This window comes from Glycine max, chromosome 8 (genome assembly GCF_000004515.6).
Source record: "Glycine max cultivar Williams 82 chromosome 8, Glycine_max_v4.0, whole genome shotgun sequence".
Classification (NCBI taxonomy): domain Eukaryota; kingdom Viridiplantae; phylum Streptophyta; class Magnoliopsida; order Fabales; family Fabaceae; genus Glycine; species Glycine max.
In genome coordinates, this window is record NC_038244.2 from 1408157 (window position 1) to 1423087 (window position 14931).

Sequence of the window (14931 nt, forward strand, 5' to 3'; positions counted from 1 at the left end):
TAGGCTTCTTTCCCTTTTTAGGTACACCTCAGATTAACCACGTCCCATTTTGAGTTCACGAATTGCATGTGATACAGGTTGCATGGTTAAACGTGTACGCCGTGGTTGAAAGTACACCACGTATTGTACTTTATGGTATGAAAAGATAGGGTGGGGAAAAAATGGATGAACTAACTGAACATGAAATGAAAAAGGTTAGTTATAAAAAATGTGATTCTGTGTGATCGCTTTGGTAGCTTAGGCCAACGCAACATGATAAAGTGTGGACAAGTATCCTGAGACACAGCGTGCATATACCTCTCAAGACTCAAGAGACTTCTTTTGCTTCTTTGTTTGAAATCAATTCTTCTTTTATGTGAAATGTTTTCATAATTCTTTTTGTATATATGTATCTGTGATGTGGTGTGGGGTGGTGTATTAAAGGATTTGAATCATCGACTCAAAGTACTGGATTTGTGCTTCAATTTTCAATACGTGTGTCAAATATGAATACACAAATGCAACTTTTGTTGGTTGAAAACTTGAAAGCAAGGGAGTTTGAGCGCAAATGGAAAGCGAACATGGGATTCAGCCATTCTTTGTGCAAGTGGTGGACGAGATCATAGAGTTTTAAGCTGAGTACCATGGATCTGATCTATGTTCATGGCAGAAAAGCTTAGCTCCTGCAAATTTTACATGTCAAACGTAAGTTGTGTTACAAAATTCACGTTATGGAAATTAAGAATCTGAGCCTGTAGTAGTCTAACGAAGAAAACATGGAGTATAATTAACAGGGTAAACTACGTTCACACACATGTTCTGAAGTTTAATGAAATTACCTTCAATACTCATTCTCTTTAGACAGACATTACTTTGACACCCTTACCATTTATATAACCGTACGTATAAGAAACTAAAGGTTTTGTTAACGGGAAAGATACTTGATCTTATATATTCCGTTATAAGAATTGAGGAAAGGTTGTGGAAGGTCAAAAGATATGGCAGGCATTGAATAAATTATCGTTAAATCTAATGAAATGTAAGTATAGTTTGTCGTAATTAATAATTGATAGATAGATATTTGTGTTCTTCAAATAGGCAATACCCGATGTAAGAGCGCTTGTCCATAACCTAAGTTCCTGCCCAAACATTGGTCAGAACATTGAAATACTAACCATTGTAAAATATATTAACATGAACAATGTGTGTATTTTAGGGCTACAGGGTGTTGACTGTTGAGTTGACTTCACTCCCTTTAAATTCTGAAAAACTACTAAGAAGTTCCATACCAAAGCAAGGACTGTTTAACTACTATAGAATATGCTGCGAACAAGAAAATAATCATGTTAGGATAAGACAATCACTCGACAGAGAATACCACGAGTATAATTAAAATAGAAATTATTATTTTATTCTATGTAATATACTGGACATTTTTTTATTTTGTATAAATAATTTTGAATATATAAATTATATATTATAATTAAAATTTATAATAAATAAACATTTTAACATATAAATTATAATTTGAATTTAGGATAAACAATTTATACTGTGATAGTGTTATTTTTACCTATTGGAAATTTTTTAAAATAAGGAGAAAAATAGTTGGAAGAGATAACAAGTTAAGAAAAATCGTTGAAAATAAAAAAACCTCTTAAAAACATTTTCATTGAAGAATAACTCATAATTTTTTTTTGTTCAAGATAATTATTTTAAGTGTAAAATATGTTTCAATCAAATTAATACAAATTTTTTTACGGAAATAAAATTAATATTTTTAAAATTTTCCAGGCATATAGAATATTTTATATTTTTACTGTATAGTATAAAACATTTTGAAACAAGAAAAATTGAGATAAATAATTAATGCCGCAAAAAAGTAATGGTATATTATTGATAATTAATGTGATTAAATGAAATAATATGCTTTATAGAAATATATTAATTATTGATTTTATTATATATATATATATATATATATATATATATATATATATATATATATATATATATATATATATATATATATATATAAAGTACCACTCTTGTAAGAACGATAACAAGAATTAAGATATTAAGATTAAAATATTAAAAAATAAAATAAAACCTAATATAACTATCAAATTCACCAAATAAAAATCAATTTTCAATTTACTCACTTCTAAAATATCTCAATTTACTTATGACTACGTTGAGAGGATCCCCGTGGAGTTGTGGAATACCGGTCACCATTTTTGGCATGAAGAAAAGTGAAAAGGAAAGAGACCATAAAAAAAAAAAATTGATCTAAACTCTGCTATAAAAAGTTCTTAATCTTACATGCCGAAGTTAGTTGTACCTATTTTTAAAATTAAGGTATTTAATTTTTTATTTTTAAAATAAGTAATTTTACTATTAATAAATATGATCTTATAATCATTTATTCATAGATATCATAATAAACATACTTATTTTTTTAGTTAATTACGTTAACATTATTTTTATTTATTATTAGTCTAAAATTATTTTTCTTTCTTCAAATTATCAAAATTTATAAATTAAAAATATTTAATATATAAATCCTTTTAATTTTATTTTATATGTTTTTATTTTGAATAGTTTATACATTTTTATTTTTTATACCAATTTTAAATTAAATTTTATAAATTAATATGTAAATTATTTACATGAATTTTTTATAAATTAATTTTAATATACAGATTATTTTTACTCTAATTATTTACATAAAATTATTCATAAACAATACCATAAAACACTTATTTTATTTAGTTAACTATATTATCATTATTTTTTATTTATCATTAGCGAAGAATTATTAATTTTTTTTTAAATTATAAAAAATTATAAACTAAAAAAGTTAATATATAAATCTTTTTAATTTTACATAAATAATTAGAATAAAAATAACATTTATATTAAAATCAATTTACAGTAAAATTTATATAAATAATTCACATATTAATTTATAAAATTTAATTAAAAATGAGTAAAAAAAAATAAAAATACATAAACTATTCAAAATTAAATCATAATATTATATAAAACTAAATTAAAAAGATTTATATACTAAACATTTATAATTTTTGAAAATTTTAAAAAAATAATAACTATTAACTAATAATACATTAAAAAAAATAATCAACTAAACAAACCAAAAATTAATAATTTATTATGTTATTTATGAATAAAACATCATGAGTTAAATTTATATTAAAATATTTTTTATTTTTCACTTCATTTAATTTAATATTTTTCACATAATATGTCATATTAAAATTTGACTTTAAACAATCAATAATAAAATAAACAAAATTATTTATTTTAAAAAAATAAAACTAAACGCCTTGATATTTTCAAATGATATTGATATAAAATAATCACATCAAAAAAGCAATTATTATTCTTCAAGAACAGTGAGATATATTATTTTAATGGGTACACAGAAAAAAGACAAAAAATAATAAAATTTCTTCCAGTGTCAATTTTTATTAAATTAAATAATGAAATTGAAAGTTGAAAGGCTATATATTCAAGCAAAGATTTGATGAAGGGTTCACGTCACATGCCTTTTTATAATTTAAGGTTTTTCACAAGGCATAATCCATAAATAGGCGAGAATACTACATTGACTATTCCGTTTTACATCGGGGGCGGGGGAGCGAGGGGTAAATTTATTACTAATTTTTCGCTAAGTTGGGAGAACTGCAAGTATTTTATGTTTGGGTTCTAGATAGAAGATGTCTGAGCACCGAATAAACCACAAATTAGTACAAACACTCAAAAATCAAAATCTTCATTGAACGAAAAACTGAATATAAACTAGTGTCAGGCCGATAAAACAATCTATATGAGATGGAAAATTATCATTGATTCCAACTACAAACAAGTCTTCCTAGAAAACTAAACAAAAAATATAGCAGATAGCATTATACTTAGGGAAGATTTGAGCTGGTTGGCGCTCCAAAACCACCAGATCCACGACCAAAGCCAGGCCTTCCACCAGCACCCTGCAATATGGCAAACCAGTTGATATGAGGGGGGGAAAAACAAAACAATAGAATGAAAAGCAACCAAAAAATATTCCATACTGCATGGCACACGCCAAAAAAATGTTCCAAGCTCATGAAAACATAGTTATGGACATTAGAATATCACTGCTTCACAGACACAACTACCATAACATAACAAAATATGATCAGCTAAATCAATCACATGCCACTATTGATCAGTTAAAAATCAAACTTCCATAAATACCATTTGCAGACAAAGATAATGGAGGAAAATGGTTTAATTGCATTGCCCTAAATGAGGAAAATATTGCACATGTACATGACACAGATGAGTTCCCAGTACAGGACTTGGTTTCAGATTTTCAGATTTGTTTGAAATCTCTCTCCATAAGTATATATAAATTTACAAGTGCTTGGAAACAAATACTAATGAACTTGTCTATGTTAAAAGGCTGAGTTATTAGCTAATCCAAACTGAGCTAAAATATAAATCATTTATCCCCACCGGAGGCAACCTATAAGTACATAACATATCAAACTCATCCAATCTAATGAAAGCCAGCAAACAACAATAACTCAAACTAGGCCACAAAGAAATAGCAATCTGATTACAGTAAACAACAGCAGAGGAAGTGCAGTGACAATGAGATTACCCCAAAAGAGGGCCTGTAGTCAGCAGGAGCTCCTCCCTTGTCTCCTCCAAAGTCACCACCAGGTCCTCCTCGGGGACCTCCACGGTATCCATCACGATCACCACCAAACCTACGCTCCCCTTCAAAGCGTGGTGGACCCCTGTTCAAAACAACACAAATCAGCCACATCACAAACAACCAACAGAAACTACAATTAGTTCACTTGATCTCAGTTGCAGGTTACAACCGAATCCTGCGTCTCTCTCATCCTATAAATGCACGTTGCATTGCTTTGCTAAATACTATCATTTTATTCAATGAATTACACAATGATTTCATATACCACTCACATTATCTACTTTGATCTCCATTGTATTGATACCAAACCGAATAGAATAGGGAAAATAGAATACCTAGGGCGATCACCGGATGGGCCGCCAAAGGGCCTGCCAGGTGGCTTGGCCTGTTTCTTCAAAGTAGCAGGGACAATTTCGGAAGGAAGGTTAAGGTAAGTTCTGAGAAACTCGATTCCATCGTTGGTGAGGAACCAGTAATAGTGCATCCAAGCAAAAGTCTCCCTCACATACTCGCGAGACTTGAAACTCTGCATCAGCTTAATCACCTGCAGATTCGGCACGTCAATCTCAGGGTGCTTCGCCAAATTGAAGTCCTTCTTCGCAAAGCAAACTCCCTCTGCACCGACATTAAGAAAAAAGAAGGTAAGATTCATTCTTCAACGAGACGTAACCCCAATGAAATTCTAAGGCACCTACCTTGGAAGAGGTATTTGCAGATCTCCTTGCGGTTCTTCTCAGGAATGATCTGAACAAGTAAACACGCACGCAGATTTTTGCATCAGAGTGAAAAAAAATTGTACCGAACGATGCAAGAGAATCGAGATTAAATTTCAAAACGAGTAAGAAATTGACGACGTACCATGGTAGCGAGGTAGAAGCGGAGGCAATGGAGGTTGGGAAACAAAGTTCTGCAAATACTTCCACACTGCTATCGCTTTGTTGCGTACCTGCCTATAAACCCTAACTTCTCTCCCTTCATTTTATTATTAATGGGCCTTTTTATGGACCGGTATTACTTCATGAGCACATGGACTATCAACATACACATTGGTCCAACTTAAGGGGAAATTAATTAAAATTATAAAAATGATTATACAGATTTTTTTCATAACTTTATAATTTTGGTCATACAGTTATAAAAAAAAAAAAAAAAAAACTAAACACAATCCCACCTCATATCAAAATGAAACAAAAAAATTGAAATTTTATACTATTTGTTTTCTTTTTACCTAAATAAAAGCCCATTTTTTTAGTAGGCTAAAATGGGATGGCAGGTTAATAAGTTGGCCCATGCTTTGCCTAAAAAAGTGGGATGGGTTAAATAGGTTAGCCCAAATAGCTACAGAGCTAGATGAACACAGCGAAGCTGAAGCTGGAATGAGTTTAGGGGGAAAATATTGTTCAAATCCGTTATGTTTATTTCAAAAGTAATTATTAAATTTATTTCTTATTTTCATTATTTTTTAAATTTAATGGTTTCTAATGATTAATTAATATTAATAATTATATTTTAAGAAAATAAATTATTAGAATAGATAGTTACTTTTAAAGAGTAACTTGATCTTTTTTTTTCTTTTTCTTTCTCTTTATATATGGTGCGGAGGGAGGGAGAAATGAAAAATAATGAACCATAAAAGGAAACAACAATGCCCAATTGGCTAGTCACATCATCAAACATGCATATGAAATTATGAGTGAAAGTAGAGAAAGAAATATTAAAACTCTTCCTTATATAAAAGGGTAAAAAGTATATTTAATAAGTATTTTTTAAAAATAGAATAAAATATAAGAATATAAATATTAAAATACTATTTTAAAGTAATGTCCCGTAAATACTACATATAAACTATTAAATAAAAACTTATTTTTTTAGACTAAACTTTTTTTTTTTAAGTTAGAAAATTAAACAATACAATCGTATACTCCTTGTACATTTAAAAACATTACACTGATATTCCTCGATCTGATAGTTTCTCAAATTTTACACTAACACTTCTTACAAAAGAAGATGAAGGTAATCATTAAAAAAATAAAAATGTTTGTATAACTATACAAAACTTAAAAAGATATTATTGTAATTTCCTCTAAAATATTTCTCAAACTTACTAAGAACTAACATTTACAGTAATACCTTATGAGCAAGCGAATGACTTAATCTAATTCGCTTCTTTTATGAGTTTAACATCCCATCACTTAAGGAGTGCATTCTTAGGTCATTGGACAGATACAAGATGTACATTATTGAAGAATTAAACAACAGAAATAAAAGACTAGTTTATACGTGCTTGGCTGCTTAATTAATTGGATCACTCTTTGTTCTTCTCCAATTATTAAAAGCTATACTTAGATATTTACTCTAGGGTGAGAGATCATGAAATATATTGGTGTACCTCACTTTTAAAGGCATCCCTATTTTTTTTAGTAAAAGAAATGGGTGTAGGGAACATTTTAAGAACTTGCTTTGGATCAATATTACTCTGTTTTGGGTGGAGATAAAAAAAAAAAAAAAAAAAAAAGGTCTTTGAGGTGTCTTTATTGAGAAATAAAAACGGTATACTCAGTTTTGGGTTAAGGTGGTTTGTTAGATTTGAACAGTTACTTTGAGGACTGAATACGGGTTACGTATTGTTGCTAAACCGGAGTAAACACCGCGCAAGGTGAGGAGGATAAAGTCTCATCCTATATATATTTTGTTGCATTCATAGTTTTTGTTTAATTTGTATTAAATTTTTATTGAACCCAAAAACACAATTCATCCCAATCTTGTTTCTTTTGCCTAAGAATAACTATTAATTTCTTTTAAAAAAATATTAATAAAATCAAATTTTTATAACATACATATTCAGTGTAAATTACTGAATATTTAGATTAAAGTTTGCATATATAAGTTCGAATTAAAAATATGCGAGAATATATATATATATATATATATATATATATATATATATATCCATTTTATTCTAAATAAAGATTTGAGTGTGCAAATATAAGTTTGATTTTAAAGTATGTGAGAATATTCTCATTGCGCACTATACATTGAACAAAAAATATAACCATTTTATTCTAAACAAAGATTTCATTGTGCAAATTATTATCTAAACATATACTCTCGATAATTAATTAAAACGGTTTTCTTATAACATTAATTGCAACAATATATATTCTCATTGTGATTTTTATTAGAAGTTTTATATATTGGAGTATTGTTTTCTTAACTGTGCGTTACGAGACTTTAATAAACTGATTGTTATTTGTTACACTAAGGAGTAAGGACAATAGATAGCGAAATTGGTAATAAAAAATTTAAGGATTTTTTTAATAAAGTATATATATTGAATGTCCATCGTTATCGTTGATTTAACAAAATTAACCCGCCACTGTCAAGAGGGAAACTAATCAATGCATGCACAGCCTTAGGCAGAATCTCTTTTTCTCTCCCTTTTGCATTTGGTGTTTTTGGGACTTGGAAATTGGGGAACATGCATGTGATAAGTCAATGTTTTTTCACTTTTGGTCTTTTCCACAGACAGGTTGTTGGTATAAAAGGACATGTAAATGTAAAGGGCAAAAACCCATTATTAATGTCGTCCACACAGTCAAACTATATACAGCAAATGGAAAATGCTTTAATAGGAAGATACTTTATGTATATCTTCAAAAATCAAACTACAATCATATATAAAATGTGAAGAGGGGCTAAACCCATGCCCTATTAATTAATTTATTATCATTCAAAATCCACCACATGTACAGTCAAATATTTAGCAATTCGAAGAAGGTGCTTTTTACAAGTCTTCAAAATCAAACTTTTGCTTCTTGTTGCAATCACCTTTATTTTTTCTTTTCCCTCTTCCACGTCAAAACAACCAACAAACCTCGCCAATGGTTACATATACAAACACATATATATCTTCCCAATTCACTCACATTTCACAATCTTTACAAATCAGCAATCAAAAGGAAAAGGTGCATCTCTGCAAATTCACAAAGCCTGGCGTGGACCATTTTGATGAAAATGTCTTCCTAGCTAGTTAATTAGAGGTCATATGAGAAAGTGCATGGGGACACCTTCCACAATCATTGTTATCTCACAAAGAAGAAGGAAAAGGAGAAAGCATATTTGCTTCCACATTTGATGAATTTGGTGCTAGTTCTTCCCCACCAAGCTGTCCTTCAACACTGTCCCAAAAAAGAAAGTTAGGACATTGTTGCTGCGTCTCCACCATCCATTCATTTAAGCCTCGCCTCTGCAAGCACTCTAGTGCTATATCTCCTTGCTCATCCATGGTACAAGATTGTACCTCAATTGGGACCATGTTGTCCACGTTCTCAATCAATGGTGGCAAATAATTTGTGGTGTCCAAACCTACACTCACTGTGAGAGGTGGAAGTGCATGAACCTGATGGTGGCTCAAGTTCCATGTTTCAGTGCTCAAACCCACAGCATCTTGAAAATGTTCTGCTCGCACAGTAGTACTATTGCAGTCTATTGCTGTGCCAGCTTCTAGTGAACTAGTAGTGTCAAACATGAACAGAGGGCATGTTGAGGAAAACAAGGTTTCTTGAACTGGTGGTTTTGTTTGTAGATTGTTATCATGGTTGGGAAAGTGGTCTAGTACTAGATTGGAATTGTAATTGAACTGGTCAGAAGAATTGTGATCGATACTTTGTGCAATGGTTGTTGAAGACACCGAAGAAGTCTTTCTTATTTTCTTTTTTATCCATGAGTTCCAATAGTTCTTTATTTCATTGTCAGTTCGACCTGGCAAGTGGCTTGCAATGTGAGCCCATCTGCATTTCCCAAATTCAAGAATTAATACAAGTCCACAGTTTAAATCAAGAAAAACCTATGTTCGTATATACTAAACTGCATGCTTAATTAATTAACAGATGTTTGTTTGTATACTAAAAAAGAGAGGGAGAGAGAAAAGGAGAAATTAAAGTCTCTTAATAACAGTGTTAAAAACCCTTAAATTTTGAAATCAGTATATAATTTCTCTATATATTTTACATAAAATCATCATTTCATTAGTTCGGAAGCATTTAATTAAATCGAGAAATACTTTACAAGAGAAAATGAAGAATAAGATGACGTTGTTGTTGCCAAAAAAAAAATTGCAAGAAGTATACAGATTTTATATTGTATATAAGATTGTGAAGGTGGGAGATTATATAGGAGGGCTTACAAGAGAATGATAGAATTGCTTGCTCAACTTCCCTAAAACTGCAGCTCAGAGATCGATAGCTTCTTCAGTTAGCTTTTTACTTAGAAAGGAATTCTTTTTTGTATATAAAAAATGGGACAAACTTTTGTCGTTACTTCTGATTTGGACATATATTTGAGTTGTATATGAAAAATAACTTAAGCGATGATGAGAAATAGAGATAATTGCAAATGGTCTCAATTATATGCAATTTAAATAATGCAATATTGAGTTACAAAAAAAATATATAATGGAATTGAATTAGAAATCTGGCTTATATATAATCAGCTCAAATATATAGTTTGTATATATCAAATACAATTTGCTAGAACTCATGGAGAACACAGTTTATTTGTTTATTTATTTATCAGCCAATTGAAAGATAAGCCAGTGCAAAAGGAATGCCATAAGCCCATAACCTTAAGTCCTTTACATTTATGCATAGTTTATAAACTGGTCGATCGATATATCTCATTCAATCAGTACAGAGAATTTATCACATATATATAGCCACTGTTTATTCCAGGTAAAACTCGATCATACCAATTTCATACTTTCCAAAAATCATTTATATATATAATCAATTTTTTCCCCTCTATTTTGCCTATGAATCTTTTTTCACTTTTTTTTTTTTTACTATGAGAGAGTTATTCAACTCAGAGCAAAGTGCTCAACTATAGGTTGATGCCACTATGTGACTTAAAAAAAAAGGCATATGCCTTATGACACTAGGACAGAAAATGCAGGAGAAGAAGAAAGCAAGAGAAGGGTTGAACTGATCATGATTCAAAATCCTGGCTAGAGCACTACAGCTATATATAGTGTAATTCAAACCTGTTTCCTACGACCCCGTGAAGGCTTATAATTAACTTCTCCTCCTCAGGTGTAAACCTCCCTCTTCTAATATCGGGTCTTAAATAATTAATCCATCTCAAGCGACAACTCTTGCCACACCTTTGAAGCCCTAAAAAGCCAATTAAGCACAGATATATGAGAAATATTACATGTACAAGACTCGTATCCTTCAAATTTAATCATTAAAAATGAGGGCAGTTCTATCATCATCAAGAAATTAATTAAGAGGGAGCAAAGAGAAATTCCAAAGTACCCAGAATTAATTAAAAGATTTTGGTACATTTATTGAGAAGCACACTCTCTCTCCTTTGGTGTGTACAAATACATTTAATTATTGATTACAAAATAATTGTAACAAAATTCTTATATTTATTTGATTAAAAAGGGGGAAAAAACAAGAAAGAAGTAAAACGAACCAGCTTTTTCTGGAACTTCACTCCAACAGCCATATCCATGAGTAGTAATGTATCTGATGAGCTTTTCATCTTCCTCAGGAGACCAAAGTCCTCTTTTAACCTTCTGTTGGTTGCAGCAAGAATGGTGACCCATGTTTCTAGGCTTTGCTATGTCGTCTTCTTCTTTTTCCTTCTTTTATATTCTTGTTCCCTAAGTGGCCTTGTATTGCCTTGATCAAATGCTGTGCAATAGTTAAGACTACTCTCTTTCTTCCCTCCTTTAAAAGTAGTACATGCCCTAGCCGACATACATTCAGAACCTGATGTGGGGTCCATGCAAGGGACCCATATCTCCATCTAACCCTACAATGACGTTCCCAGATCTCTCCATCTAACCCTACAATGACATTCCATCAACTTAACTCTATTGCTAGCTAGCTAGCTATTGATTAGTGTGTAACCAATTTCTACGTACATGTGAGTGGAATTACGTAACCAAACCTCATCATATACCACTATAACTAAAAGATATGAACAAGGGTATAAAAGAAAGAGCAAAATTAATTATTGCCGGTTGTTCGTGCACCTCCTTCTCCCTGTCTGCTGCAACTATACAGCATCCTCATGATAACAAGAGAGCAAGTGGAATATTCTCTCTGTGAAAATGACGGGGAGGATTATTTGGACATTATCACCAAACTTAATCACTATAGTTTCATTTACATCACAACGCGGAAAAATAATGTATACGTATATAATAGAAATTTGTCCTCGATCGTAATAAGTATTTAGTACAGCAGCACAAGAACCAGGAATAACTTCGGAATATTACATATGGTCGTCGATATAAAATACTGCAAAGCAATAAGTTGAAGGGGTTTATTTTCTTTACCCTTTTTTTTTCAGAAAGAGCTTTAGTAAAGTCTCCTATGTTTTGCATATCAATTTTTCCCACCAAGTCTTCATAGATTGAATAATTAGCTAACAGAATCCCTATTATTGAAAAAAAAAATGTGAAAAATAGAAATGGTGTACAAAAGTAACTCATCACCTGTATTTTACTCATAAAGGATGTGTCAGGCGTTTCTCTCTTTCCCTTAATTTTAATATGAAACACAAAGAACTGGTAAAAATAAAAAGAACTTAATTAATGGGCATTATACTTAGGAGTAAATTACAATTATCACCAAACAAGTAGATGATCACAAATTCATTTTAGGTTAACTAGTAATTTCAAGTTTGAGCAAACTATTTTCAATGTAGGATACTTGTGTTGTCTATAAAAATAATTATAGTTTATGATTTTTAATTTTTAATTCATGGAAAATATATTAATTACTTCATCAAAAATTAAATTAAATAGCTAGACAAATTACATGCTCATTTTATATTTTTTCCACATTTTTATTGTAATTAAAATTTGCGTTTCATTCAATTTGAGTTAAATTAAAACTTTTGTTTGAAATTATGTGACTCAAATATTAATATAAATATTAAACTTTGAGAAATCCATCTTTATTAATCAGTAGGATTTAAGCAGTAATGCTTACTTATATTTTAATTCATCTTAATCACATGAACTAAGTTTAGGTTAGTAATATTTTTTTTTTAAAAAAAAGCTTGCGATATACTCCGGAATGAGTTTAGTTGTTGGTGTTTGCATAACTGATTTTAATTTTAGTTACCTCCTTTCCGACAACCACGAGTTAAAGTTTATCTGTAAGGCAGTTGAAAAAAATAAAAGATAACTACCCCTGTTTCCTAGACTTCACTCATTTATTTAATTTGACGATTGATCACGTTAAACATATGATTAACACGTTTTTTTTTTTTTGAGGGGGGATTAAACATATTTTTAACTGCTGATTTGCCAAAAAAGGATATAGCCGCGCGTTTAGAAAGTATACCCATGGAAGAAGTTTCAATATTTAAAGTGAACTTGTTTTAAGGTAAGTAAATAAAAATGTATTTATTTTCAAATTGTTTAATGAGTACGTTTCGCAAACTAACTTATTTGATGGGAAAAAAAAAAACTAGCATATAAGTCAGCTGAAAATGTGTATATATAAGTTAGAAACTAAAAGCTAAAACTTATAAACTAATCGATTAAATTGAACATGTTTGATGAGATCAATTAATTATAAATTAACTAATAAATTAAAAGTTTAATATTTATATACTAACAATATAAAATAATTTTATATTATTATCCAATTACAGATTATTATTTGAATTATTTTAAAAGTAAACAAACTTATCATACAAGATATATTATGATTGGATTATTATGTAAATTTTTTTACACTACATAACTCTTTTTTTTTTCATAAATTAATGTAACTAAAATGACATAAAAGTGACAGGGTATAAAAAAAATTCTCTAAAAAATTTGTAGATTATAAATTAAATCATTAGCTGAAATAACGTCTGAAATAAGTTAACAACTATTAAGATAAGCTCATATATAAAATAAGTCTATTTATATCAAATCAATTTATAAGCTAATCAAACAAACTTAATTATAAGTTAAAAACTTAAAATACTTGCAGAACATATCCTACATTAAAATTAGGATACATTTTAAATTAAAAATATATATACACACTTATTTTTATATTAAATAACATTAATATAAATAATCTAACAAAAATATACATATGCATGTGTGTATTCTTCTGTTAGATTATTTTTAATCATATTATATGAAAAAATAAAAAGTTTACGTGCAAATATTAAGTTACAACTTTTAGAAAATGAGAAATCTAAAAAGAAAATTGTAATATTTAAAAGAATAAAAATATAATTAAATTTCATTTAAATAATATTTATTTGATTAATATTGTAATAATAAATTTTAAATTAAAAATACGTATAAGTATATAAAATTAATTATGCTAAAAACTCATGGGTGAAAGAGAAGTAATGCTTATCCAACACCAACAGCATATGACAAGAATTGTAACATAAAAGAAAAAAAAAAAAAAAGAATATGACAAGAACTGCAGCTCTGGCAAACATGGGTACGTACTTCATATATATATGGAAATTCATTTTCTCTTTTCCATTTCATGCATCAGTACTTCACAATCTAATTTTTTGCCCTTACCCAAAACATGGAGCTTCAATCTGATATTTTCGGTTTGTTTTCTTTAGCCGTTTTCTCGTTGAACTTTCGCTTGCTTTTATCTGAAACGCCGACATATTTTTCATGGATTAACTTCGTTATTCTTGTTATTTTTCAAAAAATGGGGCTAGAGAGCCTCCTTTGCAGAGAAAGAGTCCATGTGAATGCATCCAAAGTTCAAGGACGAAACCAGTGGTTGGGAATGATTGCCAATATATTTCATATAATATATATATATATATATATATATATATATATATATATATATATATATATATATATATGTGTGTGTGTGTGTGTGTGTGTGAAATTTTGTAAGCTTGCAGTATCCACCTACAAATAATTTTACAATGGATATATAATAAATAATTTTTAACTTTACAATATAATTAATTGATTTTAGTTGAGAAAGAATTGGAGACGGAAACACGACCACGCATGTGTACTAATGTACAATAGCCACTTCCCAATGGTATAGACATTTCATATTTTGATCCATGACTTAATTAACTAACAATGCGCTGTGAAGTGTGTGTTTATTTTTCAGCGCTAATCACTTGACATAAATCCAAGTGGTAGGGCCAAATTCCACTCCATTGCTCCTCCTTAAAGCTAACTATAATCATTCACCCTTTTCATTTCCTCAGAAAGG

The 14931-nt window shown here is 29.6% G+C and overlaps 1 protein-coding gene across 2 annotated transcripts; it reads right to left on the reverse strand.

Moving 5' to 3' along the window:
* Window positions 1-3746: 3746 nt before the first annotated feature.
* On the reverse strand, window positions 3747-11401 carry LOC100500445 (plectin/S10 domain-containing protein). Of its 2 annotated transcripts, XM_041017594.1 has the most exons (8): window positions 11177-11401; window positions 10740-10869; window positions 8793-9492; window positions 5561-5626; window positions 5398-5446; window positions 5038-5317; window positions 4646-4784; window positions 3747-3989 (listed from the first exon to the last, which is right to left on the reverse strand). In XM_041017594.1, exons 1-8 carry the CDS (start codon window positions 11307-11309, stop codon window positions 3915-3917), a joined length of 1572 nt encoding a protein of 523 aa, XP_040873528.1. In that variant the 5' UTR covers window positions 11310-11401; the 3' UTR covers window positions 3747-3914. The 2 variants fall into 2 exon arrangements, with proteins under 2 accessions (XP_040873528.1, NP_001238208.2); NM_001251279.2 differs by lacking the exons at window positions 8793-9492; window positions 10740-10869; window positions 11177-11401 and having other exon boundaries at window positions 5561-5704.
* Window positions 11402-14931: the final 3530 nt, after the last annotated feature.